Source organism: Electrophorus electricus, chromosome 10 (genome assembly GCF_041902795.1).
Source record: "Electrophorus electricus isolate QZ-2024a chromosome 10, ASM4190279v1, whole genome shotgun sequence".
Classification (NCBI taxonomy): Eukaryota; Metazoa; Chordata; class Actinopteri; order Gymnotiformes; family Gymnotidae; genus Electrophorus; species Electrophorus electricus.
The window spans coordinates 20,670,777-20,690,776 of record NC_137506.1 but is presented as its reverse complement, the minus strand read 5'-3'; the positions used below and the strand labels follow the sequence as shown (position 1 = coordinate 20,690,776).

General features: G+C 50.7%; 1 protein-coding gene across 6 annotated transcripts in view; it reads right to left on the bottom strand.

Moving 5' to 3' along the window:
* meis2a (Meis homeobox 2a) overlaps nt 1-20,000 on the bottom strand; it is a 75,891-nt gene that overhangs the window by 40,552 nt on the left and 15,339 nt on the right. For 5 of the 6 annotated variants that reach the window (XM_027011591.3, XM_035532623.2, XM_027011592.3 and 2 more), the window contains one exon: nt 3,708-3,853. In XM_027011591.3, the coding sequence (XP_026867392.2) occupies nt 3,708-3,853 (146 nt within the window). The remainder of the gene's footprint in view (nt 1-3,707; nt 3,854-20,000) is intronic. The other variant, XM_081722243.1, reaches the window with a different exon arrangement.

Below are 20,000 nucleotides of genomic sequence, written 5' to 3'. Positions count from 1 at the left end.
CCACCAGCTGACCAACTCCAGTCCCCTTCTACAAATCCACTCAGGCCTGCCGCTGGCCTGCTCAAAGCAGCCTATTTATTTTCCCTGGTGTTTGAAGGTTTACGTTAGTGAAAAGACAGGCCAGACCTGGAGTGGTATCTTTGTATCTGAGTGCTTCCTGTTTTCATTGCAGCGCCGACCCTTGCCTTCGCAGGGCCGCTCTGGAGGAGGGTGCATGGAAGTGCAAACAGGCTCTTCCAGAGAATTCAGAGAGTTCTGCTCCAGACAGCTGGGGAACACCAGGGCTACACTTCCCTTTCCTCAAAATTACTACCGTATCTAGCAGACTTTCTCTACATCTTCCTTTTCCTCCCCTCCCACCACAAGTCTTCCTTTCTTGCACTCTTCCACCATGCAAAGCCAAGCAGAGGAATTTGCCCTGCTGAGAAGTTTACCTTTCTGATAACATAAGCTCCCTGCAGTATGGGAAAGGCTTATAGAAACAGGCTGGGATTTCCCCTTTTCCTAATGACACTGGAAAAGAGCCAGAGAAGCCAGAAAGAGACGTGCTCGCCAGGCCCGCAGCGGACACCGGACAGGCGGGCTCGCGCGCTGCCAGGGCCTCGTCGCGCAGGGGTCCGCGGGACACAGCGATGCCGCATCGCTTGGGTCTGGCATTCATCGCGGAGGATGCGGTGGGGACCTTCCCCAAAAGCCCCTCCGTCTTTCCCATCCCTTAGGGATCTGGTGGTGGGGGCCAACTGAAGCAGCCCTTTTACCCAGAGACAATGGTAATGGAGAATGGCTCAGTGAGGTTTCTCCCATGAAAGTGTGGGGTCAAAGTGTGCAGGGAGGCTGGAGAGGGGAGGGCCATCGATTTTGTTATAGCGAATCCAAAAGCCAACAATTGTTACTGTTGGCCTGTGTTGTTTTTCTGCGCATGGCCGGGGGGGGGGGGGGGGGGGGGTGTCGGGGGGTATGGGGTTGGGGGGGGCTGTCCTTTTTGAGCTTTTCAAAATAGGTGACAATGGCTAGATGTTGAGAACATATGTAGAGAGACCCCTGGAGCTCATGGAAGAGTAGCTCCATGCTGGCCTGAGCATTTGAGAAAATACAACGCCGATCCTTTCATTCTGCCCTCTCTAATGAATGCCTGAATGCCAGAATGCCCCAATAGGCCATTCAGAGGCCAAAGTCCCCAAGAATTCTCTCTTCCACAAACGCACCCTGAAATGGGAAATACATTTGCTTAACAAATTAAAGTAAAAGAGTTGGATGTGTTAGTGTGGGGTATGTGTATGCAGTGTGTGTGTGTGTGTGTGTGTGTGTGTGTGTGTGTGTGTGCGTTTGTGTGTGTGTGTGTGTGTGTGTGAACAAGTAAAGACTTGTATAGGGGGCTGCAGTTAGTAGTAGAGGATAATTCAATTAGGCACTCTTTTTGCACTAGGGAAAAACTCTAAAGGTAGGTTAAAAGGGACGGATTATTACTTGTACAAGTCCAACCAGGGGTTTCCACAAAAGAGTTCAATAAAGATGGGAGAAAACATATAAAAAGCAGAGAGCGCTGCCGAAAGAAGAGGAAAATTGGGTCTTGAAAGCTGTATTTCGATGAATAATCTCGTTGTACATGTACAATGACAATAAAGGTATTCGTATTCGTCTAAAAAAAACCTTCTCCTTAGGCTTAATCTGTCTGGCTTTATTCTCTCTCTCTTTCTTCCTCTCTCTCTGTCTCTCTCTCTCTCTCCCTCTTCTCATTCAGGGCTATTTTAAAACAATTCTAAAGAAAATTGGTGGAAAAGGCTGCACGGCACTCTGTGAATCGTGCTTCTCTTTTGCAGCGTGAGCGCGGGAGCTGGAGACGCTTACAATAGGCATTCCTCGAGTCGCCAGGAAAGACGCCTAATGATCCCTCAATAAAGCAAGAAATTTCTGCTTCGTGTGAGCCAAGTAAATTAACCAGGAGGCGTGTGTGAGTGTGTATGCGTGCGTGGGTGTGTGTGTGGGGGTCTGTAAAAAAAAATTTAAATAAAATAACCACTGTGGTAGGTGGCTCAGAGGAGGCCTCTATGTCTGAGATTTTTTTTCCCACTCTTCAACTAACTCGAGGAAGCATAGGGAGAGACAAGGAGAGAGAGAAAAAAAACGAAAAAAAGAAAAACCTTGTGATGTTGTCTCTCGCCAACACTCGTTCTCAAATGAAAAGCGTTTTGCAGATTTGCAGAAATCTCCAGCAGGGGAGATGTAGCTGTGAACAGCTGTGAAGTCATTTTGATAATGATGGGAGTAATAAGCACATGGCAAGGTTCAGAGCTCCGCTGTTGCAGCTTCAGTGCTCCCGAATAGAGAAAAGTGATTAAACTGCTCCTGATTATCCCTGACCAATATGTAATGGATTTACAGCCCTTTCAATTAGGCAGTGTTTGCGAGCCCTCATTATTTGGGCTTTGGTTAGGTAATCAGGGCCAAGGCTGGGCTCGCACACAGGGGTGCTGCAGCCAGATCAGCCACTAAGGGCACCTGACCTTCCAAAGAATACAGAACATAGGGCCCCTCTCTTCACATACAGACACACGCCCACACGCACCCACGCACGCACACACACACACACACACATATATGCGCGATCTGGCTTCCCAAGAAGCCCCATCTGTAGCCACGTGCTCAGGAACAGGGTCGCATGTAACCCGACCCGCTCAGTTCAGATCAATACAGCTTGAGCCTCCGATAATGTCCTGACATCAGAGAGGGCAACGGAACACGACCGTCTCTGGCCCCTGGCTAACCCTCACCAACATGTACCCCCACCCCCACACGCTACGAGCTTCTCTCACCGAACGCTCTCTACTGTCACACACACACACACATACACACAACAGCTCTATGATGCGCCCTTTAAATATTTAATTTGATGGAAAGTAAGCATGATTGTTTGCTGCGGTGAGAGTATATGTTGGCTGAGGCTGAGAGAACTGTTTAGTGATGAGAAGAGAGCAAACAGTGTTCCACAGGCAACCAATCAGAGCAGAACCCTCCACCCTGCCCCCAAGAGCGGAGGCGTATCTCACTACTGTATCCGGATTGATTTTCCTCCTAAATTAACACAGAGCTTTTGCATGTACTGAACAAAAGAGACACTATTTGCAGTAAATACATTAAATATTAATACCATTCAGCTCCCTTGATTATTGTTTGATTAGATAGAAATAAAAAATGTCTTGTTCATGTTTGAGAAATCTATTTTCTTTCATTCTTTATTAACAAAAGGAGAATGAGTTTCTGACTGTTCTCAGCCACAGACTTTAGAGCATAAAATAATGAGATATAGGAAAATAGTTATGGGATGCCTCTGTGTGTGTGTGTGTGTGTGTGTGGAAGCTGAGGAACAGGAGGAGACCTGCAGAGTGCTGAGGATGCTCAGTGGGCGTGTTCAAGCCTATAGCCCATCCCCTCTAGGCCAGTAGCCGGCTACTTCACCAGGGCACCCAACAGGTGCACGTCAAACGCCAAATGGCCACCAGACGGCCACGGTGGTATTTGCAGCTACTGCAGTGTTGGCGTTTAGTGGGCGTTCAGCGGAGCGTACAGAGGAGTTTGTTTGCAAATATACGTCCTAGGTGATATTCTCTTTATGTGTGTTCATGCAAATTGCGGTGGTCATTAAGCTTAACGAGAACACACATTTGTCTGCGTGTGTGTGTGCGCGCAGGCGTAAGCGGGACACTTACTGTGAGGTGCTGGAAGAGCCACGCTCGCATGATGTTGGTGGCCACTTTGGGGAAGATGCCACGCTTTTTCTGCCTCTTCTTGTCTTTGTCTGGGTCGTCGTCGTCCCCTGTGCCAGGCGAGGCCACGCTGTTGTCTAAGCCGTCTCCTGGTCAAAACGAGACATCTTTAGAAACGGAACATGCATCCCACAGTCTCTACAGCTTCCAGCTCGAATCTCGCCTTACACACACATGGAAGGTTTATTTATGTGTGCATTTCAGTTTGACCTAAAAATAAACCCTGAACCCCCAGGACGCTGACTTTTAAAGAAAAAAAAAAAAACTACTGCAAGGCTTCTTTGACCGGAGCCCATATCATTAGCTCAATTAAATTTGCATCCTTGACGTAATTTGCAGTCTGATCTTTTTTTCTGATGTTTCCTTCAGCAGTGTGAAGGGAGAGAGGGTGAGAGAACGAACTTTTAAAGACATAAATGGGCAGCGCACAGATAAATGGCCACCCAAGCCCACACAGCTAGAGTGTGCTTTCATGGAAGAGAAGGAGGTATGGGTAGAGGTGTTTGCTGCGCTCAGACACACACACACACACACACACACACACACACACACACGCGCGCGCGCTCATTTGCATGACGTCGGCATTAACGCCTGCCAGCGTCTGGCTCGGGTGGGAGACGTGCATCTGAAGGCGGGCCGGCTCATTTTCATCCAGAGCTACTGTCCCACAGCCCCCACGTTTCTCACTCCCGCTCGCCACCATTAATTGTGCATTAGCAAAAATGATTTACTTTTAACAGTCATAGTTATTTTTTCTTGCCCTCGGGCGAGAATGCCTTGAAAGCCTTCCTTGAGGGCATCTAAATTATGTATCTGAAAAACTCCTGCACTAAGGCATAGCAGGACCCCGACATTCTGAAAATTCAGACTTGCATGTCTTCCTGTTTTTGGGGAGACATCAATCACGCGCACCTATACAGGCCATAATCTCGCATAAATATTTGAACTAATAACGTTAAAAAGGAGGAAGTAGAAAGAATCCGACTGGTGGCGTAATCAAATGCAAAATACATGAAGAATACAAGGACAGCGCCGCTCTCGTCTGCTCTCGTCCTCGCGTCTCGTCCCCCCTGCCTTCCCTCTCTCACCGCTTCTGTTTTGCTTTGCCATCATTAGTGAAAATATACAAAGAGGGAAAAAAAAAACAAACCCAGAAAACATGGCGACTCTCTGCTATCAGCCCGGGCCGGATGGAGCTGGCGATGGAGTCCCATCTGCGGCCGAGGGTGGGGCGAGGTTGGGGCGAGTGGGCGATAAGCTGGGGGAGCTGGCCTGGTAGAACAAGCTAGGAGAGATGCCATAAATCCCTGGCTAAGTAAAAGCCCTTGTACGGGGAAGCCTAAAACAATAAACCCGGACCCAGCTGAAAAGCCCTGGGCCCGGACGCGCGCAGCTTCCTGAGAAACCCGACCCAGCCGGCGTGCTAATTCTCCAGTTTGCTCTCCACTTCAATAATAATAACATCACCCAAGGAGGGGAGAAGTGTGTCCTGGTGTGTAAGGAGCTGGGGGTGGGATGGGATGGGTCCAGCGAGTGGAGGAGGGGGGATTGCACATGTCGTTTTTGGGTCCAGGAGTCCAACGTGGTGTTGTTGTGGTGGTGTCATAAGCCCCCCCATTTTGTTGTCCACACAGCCGTTCTGGTTTGGACCCCGGACGCACGGAGGCTGAGTGGCCCTGGCCAAAAGGCTGGCAGATTAATTTTATTGACGTTTCCATTTTCACTGCAACGCGATAGCCTCCCCCTCTCCGGGGCCAGGCCGACCCGCGCGTATTTACAGACTGACCTGTCACTTCATTACCCTGCAGCCCAGGCTGCTCAGCCTGCCTCCCCAGCAGGGTGAAATCAGACTCCCAGGCTTTCAGCTCCTCTCTCTCTCTCTCACACACACACACACACACACACACACACACGCGCGCGCTCAGTGCATGTGCTTCTACACTGGTCACAGTGACCAGCCTGCCTCCCAGCTAAAGCGATGCGTGCGATCGCATCCGTACAGCTACGAGTACTGTAGGTTTGCGCGTGCAAAGACAAACACACAGCCAAGTCTTCACACAGATGGTGGACAGGACGGCTGTGCAAAGCAGCGGGGATCATCAACAAAGAAAAAAAAAAAACTGATGCAACTATAGTTGTGTGAAACAGAGAGAAAAATGAAGGAAAGAGAAATGCAGGACAAGAAAGAAAGAAACTTGCACACCCTCATTACATCTAAAGGAGAGGTGGTGATTTACATCCACCCCCACTCCTTTCTTATGAGCCAGAGAAGGAACGCTGCAGGGCAAATTGTCCCAAACGCTAATGGCTTCTGACTGTTCCCTGGCAACTCTGGCATTTTAACCTGTGTGGATGTGCACGCCGCAAAAAAGCCAGAGAGAGAGATAGAAAGAAAGAGAGAAAGAGAGAGAGAGACGGGGAGAGAAAAAGAAGAGTGGGGGGGGGGGGCGCAGGGGAAGCGTCCCATCATCTGGCCGTGTGACACAGATGGGGGAAGGCTATTAAGAGGCAGGCGAAAGGCCTCGGGTAGGAGAGGTGCTAGAGTGTAGCCCCGGGCACTTTTGGAAAAGCAGCGCCCTCGGAGGACGAGGGGGGGGGGGGGGGGGGGGCAGCCCCATCGCTCTTTCTTCACTCCGTCTTCCTCGTTCTCGTCCCATCTCTCTCCCGACGACAGCGTGGCATGCGTCTGTGCGAGGGCCAGCGTGGCTAGCTGACAGGCTAGCCTCCTGTTACCCACCTCTGGAACCTCAGCAAGCAGCAACTCTAATAATAGCCAGATAAATAAATAAGCGGACTCCATTCAAAAGATTGCCGGATCACCAAAGGCTGATTATTAAACATGTATCCCCCCTCCCGCCTTTTCCCGGGTGCTAATACATTCTGGCCCGTGCTCATTAAAAGTCCAGGATGTCAGCGAATATAACATTAACGGAAATTTGTGGGAATTTGGCACAGAAGTGCTGTCTGCCTGCGGACATGCGGCCGAATGATGTACGGTGTGTGTCCTGGGTGGCGAGAGGTGTGTGTGAGAGGTGTGTGCAGGCCCTGTTTGCCTGCAGGATGCTACAAATAAGTCCTGCGGATATGAGCATGTGGGCTCATGGGCTAGCAGGCACAACAACAAAATTTGGGGGTATGGGGGCAGGGGTTGATGACATTGGCTGCATCTAAAAGGTGGAGATCTAAAACATTCTAAGCTCACACCACAATTTCCCATGATGTGCTGAGAGCCATCACATGTCCAGAAGCTGCCTGTCAGATTTCAGATTACTTTCCTCATGATTTCCTCCATGCTGATTTACAATCTTGGCATGCTAAGCCTACATTACATTGGCAACAGAATAGCTGTACTTTTTCTAAAATATTTTCTGAATTCCCATACTTTTGCCATGCCTCCTAATAAGTGCTTTTGAATTCCATACTTTTCCAAAATTTCCAGACCTTCGCAAAAACCCTGGGTCTGAAGATGATGAGACGCATGTGTTCTCCTGCCTTTCGAGGTCCAGCTTTGTCTTTGTGGAATAACTTAGCAGTAGATTTGCGTTTCGGTTGGCTTAGGGGTTTGTTTCAGGGTAATGCTAATTACAGACCCCCAAAACCACCCCCCCCCCACACTCCTGGGCCATGCTGTTCAGCCATGTATTCTCAGATTCTACCATGTTGAGAAAAAATGGGGGAGAGGGGGGGGGGGGGTCTAGCAGAGGCCTTGGTGTTTAAAGCTTGCAGAGGGGTGCAGGGAGGAGTGCAGTGACCCGGGCCATAGTGGTCACCCTCAAAGGGAGCGCGAACAACACAGGCCCCATCCTGTTCTCCTTACCTTGGCCTGCAGCAGTGCCAGGACACCCCCCTCCCTCCACACCCCAGCTCCCCTTTTTCTTCAAGGCCTCCCTCACAGAGAAAAGGCACAAACAAAAAGAGGGGTCTTAAGCCCCCTTTTGCCTCTGTTCCTCCTCAACCTTTCAGCCAGCGTAAGCGGCGTTTAGCACATTGAGGAACTCAAACGGCTGCCAGCGCAGGCTGCAGAGGGGGGCTCGGAGCGCCGGGATCCGTCTTCTTTGTCCACCCCTCCTCTGCTTCGGGGGTTCGAGCAGGGCCCTCGCCTGCACCAGCACCACCACACGTTTCCGACACGGAGCGTGTCCGTCCGCATACGCACGGCCACCTCGCCCATCGCGGAGTCGCGCTCACGGGCTGCAGACGGGCACGTTCTGAGCGCCCGGTACGCCCGGAGCCCTCCATAGGCTGAACGCCACACCTCCTTGTTAGTCTGGCCTACGTTTCGGCCCTTATTTCTGCCCACGTTTTGGGCCATGCTTTGGGCAACGTTTTTGGCGCTACATTTGGGGCAACGTTTCGGGCGACGTTTCAACCACGCTCAGGCGGTGAGGAACAGGCCGCAGCAACGCCCGTGAGGAGTGCTGTTTTATGGCAATTATTTCCTGAGCATTCAAAAAGAAAAAAAAATACAGAGAAGCAGCCGTCTGTGTGCTGGCCCGTAAAACAACAGCTTGGTAAACACGGCACCCTGTTAACTAACTGGGAGGGAGACAGTGGGAGCCATTAGCGCCTCTGTGAAAGCTATCACTGCTCCAACACTCGGCCTGGGTTTTTGGTTTTTTTTCCACAGCCAAATCAGCGTAAAGAACTTTGGTTCTCTGCCACCCCTCCCAACACCCTCCGCCCTACACCCGCACCCCCCAACACCACATAAACTAGTCTCGCCTTCACACACAGCTGCATCCTCTCTATGTTAATCTCTATCTATTGTTTTCTCTTTTTTTTAAACTCCAGTACTAATGTGTGGTTGTTTGTGCAGGAGAACACAGTTAGGCCTGCTCGTAAATGAAGTGGAATAAGTCTCCCACACACACACACACACACACACACACACACACACAAGGCTCTCCAACCCTGCCATCAAGCAGACAGCTTTCTGCCATCCCAGGAATGCTCCAGATAGCTATCTCCTCTCCTCTGGCCCTGCAAGCCCTGGCCAGGGGGCAGGCGGAGCTGGGTTGGATCAGCTTGTGTGAAAGGGGGCGGGCCGGGGGCGAGGCCAGGGGCGGGGACCGGGGGGCAGACCTCACTTTAACGTCCAGCCATGCCTACCTTCTCGCCCAAAGAGAGAACCCCAGGCAGCCAATACCCCCCCCCCACTCTGCCCTCTGAAAGTCACAAAAGGGGGAAGGAGCAAGAAACTGAAAAGAAGAAAGAAGACAAGTGTCCCTTTGCCAACAGCGAGAGAGATCATCATCTGCCAATAGCCCTGATGTTTGGGGAAGCCAGCCTATGTATATTATCAAAGGCTCTGGGTTGGATAATTACAAGTGTAATTAACCTGCTACCTGTAACAACAATTATCTAATTACATCATAAATAGGGCCTTTGAGAGGTCCACAATGGCTGCTCCCGGCCTCTGATTGCACCCCTGATTACCCCCCCACACACACTCATTAGCCTGTTAATCACTCAGTGCTGCTGATGATTTCATAAGTCACAAAACCTTTCATTTAGCAGGGAGCGGAGCGCAGCAGAGCGCGCCTCCACTGCCGGGGCTCCGGGCCAGGCGCGCGGCGCTGCTGCCGTGCTCCTCCACCCACCGGCCTTTTCCGGAGCGGTGGGGAAAAAAAACAAGCAGTAGGGAAAAGGAGGATGCCTCCAGGCTGCTTGTTTTCGGCAAAAACGGCGGCGACCCGTGGGGACGCGGCCCCTGACGGCGGCGCCGTGCTCGGCTGTTGCGGGCGTGAGCGCGCTCGGTAGCGGCTGATGGGAGAGGGACTGCTGATGGCAGTGAGGAGCATCCGTGGAAACAGAGGGGTGTGTCCGCAGACCAACCAAAGAGGAAAGTTCATTTGGAAGGGTAAAAGAAAAAATCCCCACACAATCAAAAGAAAAGAAATGGAATAAAGATGTGTGTGCATGTCTGTGAGTGTGTGTGTGTGTGTGTGTGTGTGAGATAGAGAGAGAGAGAGAGAGAGAGAGAGAGAGAGAGAGAGAGAGAGAGAGAGAAGGATAAGGAGAGGAACAGAGAGGTAGAGAGGGAAAGGAGAACAGGAGAGAGGCTGTTGCAGATGTCAGGATCCAATTTGCATGAATGGCAAAGGGATAAATTGCTGAGGATGGGAGAGTGGTGGGACCCCCCCCCCCCAACCCCAGTTCAAGCCCCCCCCGCTTTCTTTTTAGGGGGAACTAAAAGGCGTTGTGATGCCCATGACTGCCCTCCACTCCAGAGACAGGGATCAGAGCCTAATGAAGGGCCTTGGGTCTAGACCAAAGATTTCACACTCGCTGACTCCCTGACAACTCCACCCTGTTCCCTGAACCAAAGCACGCGGCTCCACGCTCTGCACTCCTTCTCCTGTTGTCGTTTCTTTTTTCCAAATCAAATTGCACTAATTGGTCCCAGAGGTTATCGCGGTGCGCGCCGTCTCTTAAACATCATCTTAGAGGTACCTCAACCTCCTCCCACTCTCAGTTTAAAAAACAGGGGAGAGCTCCTCTACCCCCCCCCCCCCCGCCCCCTCGCTACACTTTGATGGCTGTATTATTATGGAAAACAAATAACGATTGAGCCCTTGTGTTGAAGTGCTCGGGTCTGGAGCTCCTGCCAGTGGCAGAAGCAGAGACCTGGGGAGCAGAGCATATTCACGCTGCAGTAATTACAGTGTTAATTACAGCAATAATTAGCAGAGCAGATTACAAAAATTCACACCAAAACAGGATTCATATGCTCCATAAATGATAAGGGTAAAACTGTGAAAAGCATCAAGAGCAGAGAGAGAGAGGAGTGGGGGGGGGGGGATTAAAAGAAAAAGTGGGTGAGATTCAAAAGAAAACAGACACAGACAGAAGAGAAGTGCAGATTCAGCTGCTAACGGCAATATGGCTTTATTAATCCCTGGTAAGGGAATATCAAAGTTCTCTCCAGACTAGAGAGTATAAGCAGGCTGCAGAGAGAGAGAGAGAAAGAGAGAGAGAAAGAGAGAGAGAGAGAGAGAGAGAGAGAGAGAGAGAGAGAGAGAGAGAGAGCCCAACTCCAGGCTGCATTCTGCACACATCTCAGAAGAACTCAGCAGATAACAGTATTTATGGTGATTCTCTACCCCCAATTACACTTCAAACTAAAACAAATACATACATTCTCACTCAGGGAGCCTGAGACACCTTGCAGTTATTACTGGAAGGCCCACCACACCCGGCAGACCCTGCCATCAAAGTGGGGACTCCGCTAGCCGTGGCTATTAGGACGATGGGGGGGGCGGGTGAGTGGAAGAGTAAATGAATTAAAAGGTTTATAAATCAACAAGTCAACCATCAGATCGCAGCCTCTGCACGCCAGCCCTTCTCATCAGCCCAGTGCCATGAAGTTTTGCTCCCAAATGTCCCGGAGGCAGGGAACAAAGCGAGCAGAACTGATTAGCGCACCGCGGCCCCGCTTCACTCCGCTCCGCCGGCTAAACTCTGTTTGGCTTCCTAATGAGCTCACTAAAAACCCAATTCATCACCCATAACCCTTCCTCAGCTCTCCTGGAAACTGCTCCCGGTTCCAGAGGAGTGGGTCCAGTGACAGGTAGTCAGGGGTAGGGGGTGCACGGGGGGCCGGGTCAGGGGGGAAGGGGGAGGTTGTCCCCTTGCTCAGGAATGTGCGCCTCTCCCTCAGCAGGACGAATGCACTCGGCTGGCCCCAGCACTGGAGATTTCCACATTAATAGTCTTCTCCGTCCCTGGGAAGACAGGAATTTGGTAGGAAGGGAATGTGGTGGAAGAGAAGAGGGACAAGGAGTGGGTGTGGTGGGCCTAACTGGGCACCTAATGGAGGTTCTGTCCACGAGAACCGCAGGAGAGGAGGCACTCACAGCCAGGAGAGTCTGCAGTGATGACAAACAGCTGAGGAAGAGACGATTGTGAATTCCTCACCCATCACACAGGGGTGAAGGAGAGAGAGTGTGAATGTGAGTGTGTGCGCGCGCGTGTGTGTGTGTGTGTGTGTGTGTGTGTTTGAGAAAAGGGTGCAGGGGGGTAGACAAACTCCCACAGTTCCTCATTACATGAAGTCAGAATGATCCTCTTGGCACCTGTGCTAAAACCAAGAGATTACAGAATTGATGAATCCTCAGTTTAAAATGCAGCTGTTTTATTCTGCTTTAGTAATTAATTCTTTTTCCAATAGTGTATTGATTAAGCGTAGCCCCTGATAAAGTTCAAACTGAGAAGAGTCCCCTCTGGGCCGAGCTTGGCCTGCTTGCCAGAGTCAATGAAAACTTCCTCTAGTTCCACCTGCCTCTCTCTCTCTCTCTTCCCATCTCTCTCTCTCTCTCTTCCCATCTCTCTCTCTCTCTCTCTCTTCCCATCTCTCTCTCTCTCTCTTCCCATCTCTCTCTCTCTCTCTCTCTTCCCATCTTTCTCTCTCTCTCTCTCTTCCCATCTATCTCTCTCTCTCTTCCCATCTCTCTCTCTCTCTCTCTCTCTTCCCATCTCTCTCTCTCTCTCTCTCTTCCCATCTCTCTCTCTCTCTCTCTCTCTTCCCATCTCTCTCTCTCTCTCTCTCTTCCCATCTCTCTCTCTCTCTCTTCCCATCTCTCTCTCTCTCTCTCTCTTCCCATCTTTCTCTCTCTCTCTCTCTTCCCATCTATCTCTCTCTCTCTTCCCATCTCTCTCTCTCTCTCTCTCTCTTCCCATCTCTCTCTCTCTCTCTCTCTTCCCATCTCTCTCTCTCTCTCTTCCCATCTCTCTCTCTCTCTCTCTTCCCATCTATCTCTCTCTCTCTCTTCCCATCTCTCTCTCTCTCTCTTCCCATCTCTCTCTCTCTCTTCCCATCTATCTCTCTCTCTCTCTCTTCCCATCTCTCTCTCTCTCTCTCTCTTCCCATCTATCTCTCTCTCTCTCTCTTCCCATCTATCTCTCTCTCTCTCACTCTCTCTCTTCCCATCTCTCTCTCTCTCTCTTCCCATCTATCTCTCTCTCTCTCTTCCCATCTCTCTCTCTCTCTCTTCCCATCTATCTCTCTCTCTCTTCCCATCTCTCTCTCTCTCTTCCCATCTCTCTCTCTCTCTCTTCCCATCTCTCTCTCTCTCTCTTCCCATCTATCTCTCTCTCTCTCACTCTCTCTCTCTCACTCACACACACACAGAGGCCCAGTTTGCCTTCATAAATTAGTCAGGCCTGTGAGGAGCCCTGTTAGTTGATCACTGCTTTTGTATCCGCTCTTGCTGACTCGGTTCTCTCTATTGCTTGGCCTTTTGTACTGTCACACACACAAATGCACACAGACGTAGTCGCACAGACACTTGTGCAGTGCATTCAGAGCCCCCCACCTCGAGCCGCTGTGGAAAAAGAACCCGTTTTTCCACACATATTCACTTTGCATTCTTTTTTATCCACCTTTTTTCCATACAGCTGTGAGCTCCTGATCAACACAGAGAGCACAACTGCCTCTCCAGGGATCCAACTAGCAGAGAAATCAGATACTCCTTTACAAGAGTCAGGGCTGCTCGCGTCTTGTCAAGACTCACCTACCAGCTCCTCTACAAGTCAATAACCATGTGGCTTCCTGTCCTCCCCACAGACAATCCAGACTGTAATTATCATGTTATCATTTACAAACAAACAAAATGCAAAACAAAACCAAAAAGAAAAAAAAATGCTCTTCCCATCCCTTCCCATCTTAGAGAGTGACCCCTCTCCTGATTCCCTTCACTGCCCTGAAGTATGTCTGTATGAAAGCAAAACATAACAATTATGGAGACACGGATGAGCTGAGAGGGAGCATAGGAACAGTGAGACATGTAGGTTTTAACACCAAACGGGTTTGCCATGGAAGGTGCCATGGGCCGCTGACGAGCTCTCTGGGAAGCACCATTTTCCTGGTCCCGGCACTGGCCCTCTCTCTGGACTCAGAACCTCGAAAGATCCGGCAAACTGCACTTGGGCAATGGGGCTGGTGAGCTGGAGAGGCGTTTACTACCCCTGTGAGAAATAAGAGTTTGGGAGTGCAGGACTCAAATGACCGCCATTCGAGCACCTTGACCTGCACAAATGAATTTCTTCATCGCATTCCTTGTACATTTTCTAAATTGGCTCCCTGACATCAGCAGTGGGAAAGACCTGCCTTGCTTCCACTGGGGAAAAAAAATCTATTTGGAAAATGGAGTCAAAGAAGCAGGACAGTCCCACCAGCAGCATGCCGTAATTTGGGGTTACGGCAATTTGGCCACAGCTTGATCAGCCTGGTGCAATTTCCTCCAGATGTCATCATAATGTGGCACCTTCCTAATCGTGGAGGAGCCTGAGTCTGCATGCAGCGGTACGTTCTAGAACGTCCAGAGAAGGCGTGGTGCAATTCTCCACCATGCTCACACCTCTTAGCTTCTTCAAGGCCTTTATTCTCTTCACCTCATCTTCCGTTTTTCTTCTTTCGTCTCTTTTTTCCACTTCTGCCTCCTTTTTTGGCTCCGGCCTCGCGGCCTGAAGCTCCACGGCCGGGAGGGTCACCGTTCCCATCCGGACGGACCTGCGGTCCAACAGGCAGACAGACTCACAGCCATAGACTGATGGGTGGAGGACTTCACCCTCTGTCTATATGTGGCGTGGCCTGCGTGGGAGGTGGAGGGGCCGGGGTCGGTGGCCGTATCCGGGGCCGCAGGGAGCACGATGCTCCACTTCCTGCCCGGGGCGGACCTGGATGGGCGCCCCCACCGTGGCAAAGGCACTGGATGGCAGCAGGCCACAGCAGAGGGGGGCAGCTCCCCTGCAGAGCGGCACTCCTCGGCCGCGTAACCTCGCCTGCTCTCCGTCTCCACCCGACTCCTCTTTACTCATAAAGGATGAAAACGATCTCATGGGGGTCCAAGGAGGTGCAGCAGCAAGGCCTTTGGGGCAGAAAAAGACCAGTCCTACACGCCTTGGCCTGATCCGGTGTTCTCCCTCTTGTTATCTCTCTCTCTCTCCTTCTCCCTCTCTCTCGCTTTGTGTAGCTTTTTTAATAGTTGGAGTAGCTTGTTCTCATGCGCTGCTCGGCTGTCCTCCGGGCCATGTGAGGGGTAAAGACAGCATTCCCCCACCTTCAGAGCATTCTTTTCAGGGTCAGAGGGTCACCTTCCACAGATGTCTCCACCAGACAGGCAGTTGTCTGAAGACTGCATCCCAGAGAGTAAGTATTCGGCCCAAACAATGCAGGTCTGCCCTCAGTAAGGCAGAAACGGGTGTGTGTGTGTATGGGTGTATATATGTGTGTGTGTTTTACTTTAAAATCTGTGGGTTTTTTCTACTAAAAGGCTTTTCCTCCTGAAATTGAACGAGAGACCAGAGGAGGCGGCTATCACTGGACAGAACTGTTTCCTTTTTTCTGTCTTTTTAACACTCTTCTCTTCCCAGGTTTCCTGCCATTGTTCTAACGGAGCCTTAGTCACATGTGCGTGACAGTCCAAGGAAAGACGCTTTTAAAAAGGCACCAAACTCATGTTGCCAGCACGGCGGAACGAAAGCATGGCACCTCTTGTAACATTCAAGATCCAGTTCACAACAGTAGCTTCGGGAGTGAGAGACGATATTTACAGACAAGCATCGCTAGGCCCCCTCGATAACAACGAACAACGTGCAAAGCAAATGTCCTTAGCGAAATGGGTTTCATTAAAAGGAGATCAAACTTCTGTGGGCCGCGTGGGTAAAACAATGGCAGAGAGGAAACAGGAGGGGAGAAAAGAAAGACGAGAAGCCTGGAAACATGGAAACCGTATAATTGCAACAAGCTTTGAGAACGCCAGCAGCCGGGCCACCTCTGCACAGAATCCGCCTCTTCTTTTTTGTCACCTTCTTTAAAATGGAGTCTGTGCGCGTGTGTGCTTGTTCTTTCCACTCCTCTAGCCCCTACGCTGAAATTGATAACCTTCTAAATGAATGATCGTAATGCATAATGAACATTATATCCCCCAGGCTGCTCTGGCCTGTATGACATGTTGATTTGTTTTGTTTCACATTACCCTCCGTTCTTTAAGAGTGCTCGCTGCTTGAGGCGTGTAAATAAGAAATTATCCTTGCTTACTAACACTCCTAATACCTCCTTGGGGTAATTAGAAATTATTAGACTGCTGCCTCCAATAACAAGCGCTAATGGCACTAACTACTGTCAAACCCAACGCCTCCTTCGTCCCTTTCCCTTCAGATGGAGTAACAAAAGCTCTCTGCTGTGTGCTGACTGCCAGGCACGAGGCCGGCGTTCTTCCCCAAACAAGCACCCCTGCGCTTAGAGACTCATTATAGCACACAGGAGAGTGGAAATCAGGCTATAAAATGAGCTTATCCGCAATAATGCCCAAAAACATTTGCATAAACGTGTTAGCTGTGCCGGTGGGAGCGGGCGGGGGGAGCTCCAGTTTGCCCCGCTCCGGTCCTCCCACTCTCCTGGACCCGAGCAGACTGTCGGTGCAGTGACTGTAGGGTAACGGCAGCTTTCCTCCTCCTCCACCCGCGCCGGGCCGCGACACCGCTCGGCGACACTCACTCGCCCCTCCGAGGAGGGCTCGGGCAGTAGGGGAGGAGGCCGGGCGGATTAGGAAGCCGAGGGAGCCAGAAGAAAGAGGGAAGTGGAAAGGGAGCAAGGCCCATCAGGCAAACACAAAAGGGCCAATGGGAGGGGGGGCCCAGGAGTCAGGGTTAATTCCCGAATAAGTACACCTTAAATGGCGTGGATGAGCCGTTAGGGAGGGGCTTTAGAGTCTCCCTGCAGGTGTGTCTTTGAGCACGCTGGCCTCTCTAACCTCCTTCCCTGCTTTAATGGAAATACCGTAACAAACATGGGCCAAAACCCACACAACCACTGTGACTTCTGTCTCCTCTCTTCTCCTCTTCTCCATGAAAACACTCTCGTAGCTGGCGAGAAATGAATCTGGCAGAGACAGGAGCGACTGGATTATCACCCCTTAAGAATGGCTTCTTAGCCGACCCCCTCAGGCACGGCCTGCTAAAACAAGACCCCAGAAAAAAAAATTTCCAGCGCAAACCGGTGTGTCTTTAAAGGGCCAGCACATTGTTATGCTTGTAAAAATACAGCAGGGCTAGCAGAGCAGGCAGAGCCCCCTGGGGGCGTGGTCTCAAATCCCTTTTAGCCATATTACATCAGGCCCTATGTGTTCAACATCGCCACGGTGACAAGGAGAGAACAACAGAGTGCGAGCCCTCCATATAACAGAGCCCCCTCACAATCCCATTCTCTCTGTTTATCTTGGGTTCTCCCTTTCTTTCACTTTTCCTCTCCTAGTAGCCTACAGTAAAAGTCACTGTGCTCTATACAGCTCCCTACTGTGATTACTTTCCAGCCCCCAAAAAACCTCCGCACTTTTAATTACAACCAGTGCCCACACAAAGAACAGACACAGGCAGAGCTAAAAAAAAAAAAAAAGCTTTCTCCAAAGCCGTCTACACTGGTGCAGAACATGCATTCATTCCCCTTAGCTGCTGTAGGAATCATTTTAGCAATTTTTCCCCCATGGTCACCAAACATTAGTTTGCACGTTGGACTGAGCCGCGTCATGCTGCTTTAGGGATGGACGTGCCAGCTGAGAGTGAGAGAGAGAGAGAGAGAGAGAGAGAGAGAGAGAGAGAGAGTGAGTATGTACCTTTCAGGGTGTGACCAGGTAGGAGGCAGAAAAGACCACGTTAATAGAAACCCCCTCACTAACTTACTAGAGAGCATTAACAGCACTCTGCTTTCTCTCTTTAATGTGTTTTCTCCTAATCCAGTGAATCACACACATACGTAAAAGAGCAAATACGCATCAGAGAGAGCGAGTGAGAGAGAGAAGATGATCATTTTGTTTAATCACCATCTGGAAAAAGGCCAGACAGTTACTAAAGAGAGAGAAAGGAAGAGAGAGAGAGCGAGAGAGAGATGTGGAGAGGTAGAGAGGAGTTGCAGTGGAGAGGGGGGCCTCAACGCTCAGTACCTCCGTACAGCTCGCAACGGAGAGCAGGAGGCAGGAGTGGGGAGGCCCTTTCCCGTAAATGCCTGTGAATGCTGAATCTAGCAAGAAATCCACTCTCAGAGCACATGGAGAGCCATTTTAAAACTATCTACATTAACTATAGTTTTCCCTATAGATTAAGCATTCCCCATGAATAATTTACCCGCTCTCATGCTAATGGGAGCCTGAGAGTATCCCCTGTGTTGCTTCTCCCCTGCAGCACCGCTGTTCTCAGCCGAAAGTCACTCTGTCCTTCCAAAAGTAAGTTGGGGGATCGGATACTTTTCCGCTGGTAGGTCCACTGCCAGGCAGCGGTAGATCCTGTTGGTCCTGCTGATGGTGAGCAGAAGGAAGAAAGGCTGCTGGAAATCAAAGCGCGGCGCATCTTAAAGAGAGGACTGCAGGCTTTGGGATGCTACACGTCTCCCCTAAATTGACCCTAAATACAAGTACTTCACCAAACACCTAGATTGTTCCTTTCAGAGCCCATTTGTGGCTCAGCTTTGTGTGTGTGTGTGTGTGTGTGTGTGTGTGTGTGTGTGTGTGTGTGCCTGGCAGGGTATGGGGCCACACGGTACAGGCCAGGGGCGCTGGTCCCATTGGAGAGCCTGGGTCCAGGCACTGTGCAAAAATGATCAGTCCTTCAGCAGCTGGGTGCAAGAGCTGTGAAACAGCAGGCACTATTGCTGCTTTATTGTTTATCTTTTGTTTATGGGGCAGTATCCCGCTTTAATTATTCCTCTAAATTAAACTCTTAACAGGCACAGAGAGACAGCCAGCAAGCCCCACATGCATACACACAAACAGGCACACACAGACACATATTCAAGCACACACACAGATTTCATTGCAAGCCAAGGGCAACAACAAGCACGTAACAAGACCACCATCTTGCGTTTACTGTAGTCTTTTCTGCGTTTTTCCTGCTCCGTTACTTGCTGTGGCCCAAAACGTAGGAGTCTTACTGCAGACAGCAGTTGGGTGAAGCCAGCGTGGGAGCAGAAGCAAGCAGACTCAACAGGCCTTGCCCGTTCAGCGGTTGCTGGCTGTGGGCTGCCAGCTACGTCCTCCTGTCTGGAATGACCCCTGTGGTGAGGTCGACCACAGTGACTGTGAATCCAGGGCCCCCAAGCCAGCAGAGACAGGGACATATAAGGCCGCACCACACACTTAACTTGCATTGTACAAACACACACACACACACACACACACACACACACAGAGCCATTCACCATGTTACGTTAGAAAAGTATACTTTGACTCTCTCAGCCTTACTGGGGATGGGAGTACCAAACGTAATGGGCTAGAAAACACCTTTCATATGGAGGCAAAAAGGAAGGGATCATGGGACAGCCACTTCCTCCTCATTCCAAACTTCTGTTTGGTCTCCATGCTGACACCTACAGCTGCTGCTCTCCCCTGATTTTCACATATAAACGAAGTACGGATTTGTGCACGCCACGAAGCCAAAAGCGTGTTTACTTCTGCCCTGTATCCTATGTGTTTACTCGTTCTGCGTTCTGCATTCAAATGGTGTCTCTTTCTCGGGGTTACGGCTCAGTGTAAAATATTCATCAAGCCTTCCAGATGAAGGGTAATTGGTCCAAGCGCCAGTCCCCCTGAGGTGGCACGACTGTGCGCTCAGACAGAGGAGAGCACGTGTCTGCAGGTTGGCGGGGCTTGCTTTGGCTAAGCACGACCCCAACAGGGAAAGTGAGAGATCCAGACGATCTGCTCCCTCGCCCCGAGGGCCCGGAGTCCGATCTGAGTTTTTCTAAATAGATATTCTGGTCGTAAAGCAGGGCAACGTCAGCGTGGAGCTGCACGCCACAGCAGAATCTTAACATCTTAACTGCATTAGCTGCCTGAACTGAGTGGGAAGAGAGCATATTCCACAGGCAAGAATTCCAGCCCCCCCCCCACATGAACAGGTTTGGTTCGTACTGTATGTGTGTTTTTCTAGCTTCACTGGTAGACAGATGCTACCAAGTATGTTTTTTCTTGTTTCCTTCTTCTCACCCCTCAGTATTTCTCTCCATGTCTTCACCCCCCCCCCCGCCGCTATCTTATAATTGTCCTCTCGGAGAGTAGAGAGCGGAAACTCTCCGCCGATGAAGCACGGAGCGGCGTGGATCGCTGGGCAGCGGCTGCTTCCCGCGTGCGCGGGGCCGCGCCCAGCCGGCCCGGGCACGAGCTGCAAGTCGGCGAACGCTTCAAGCGTTAATGTAATTGCAAGAATGTGAAAAATGAGGCAGCGGGGCTTGCGAGCAGAGCGAAA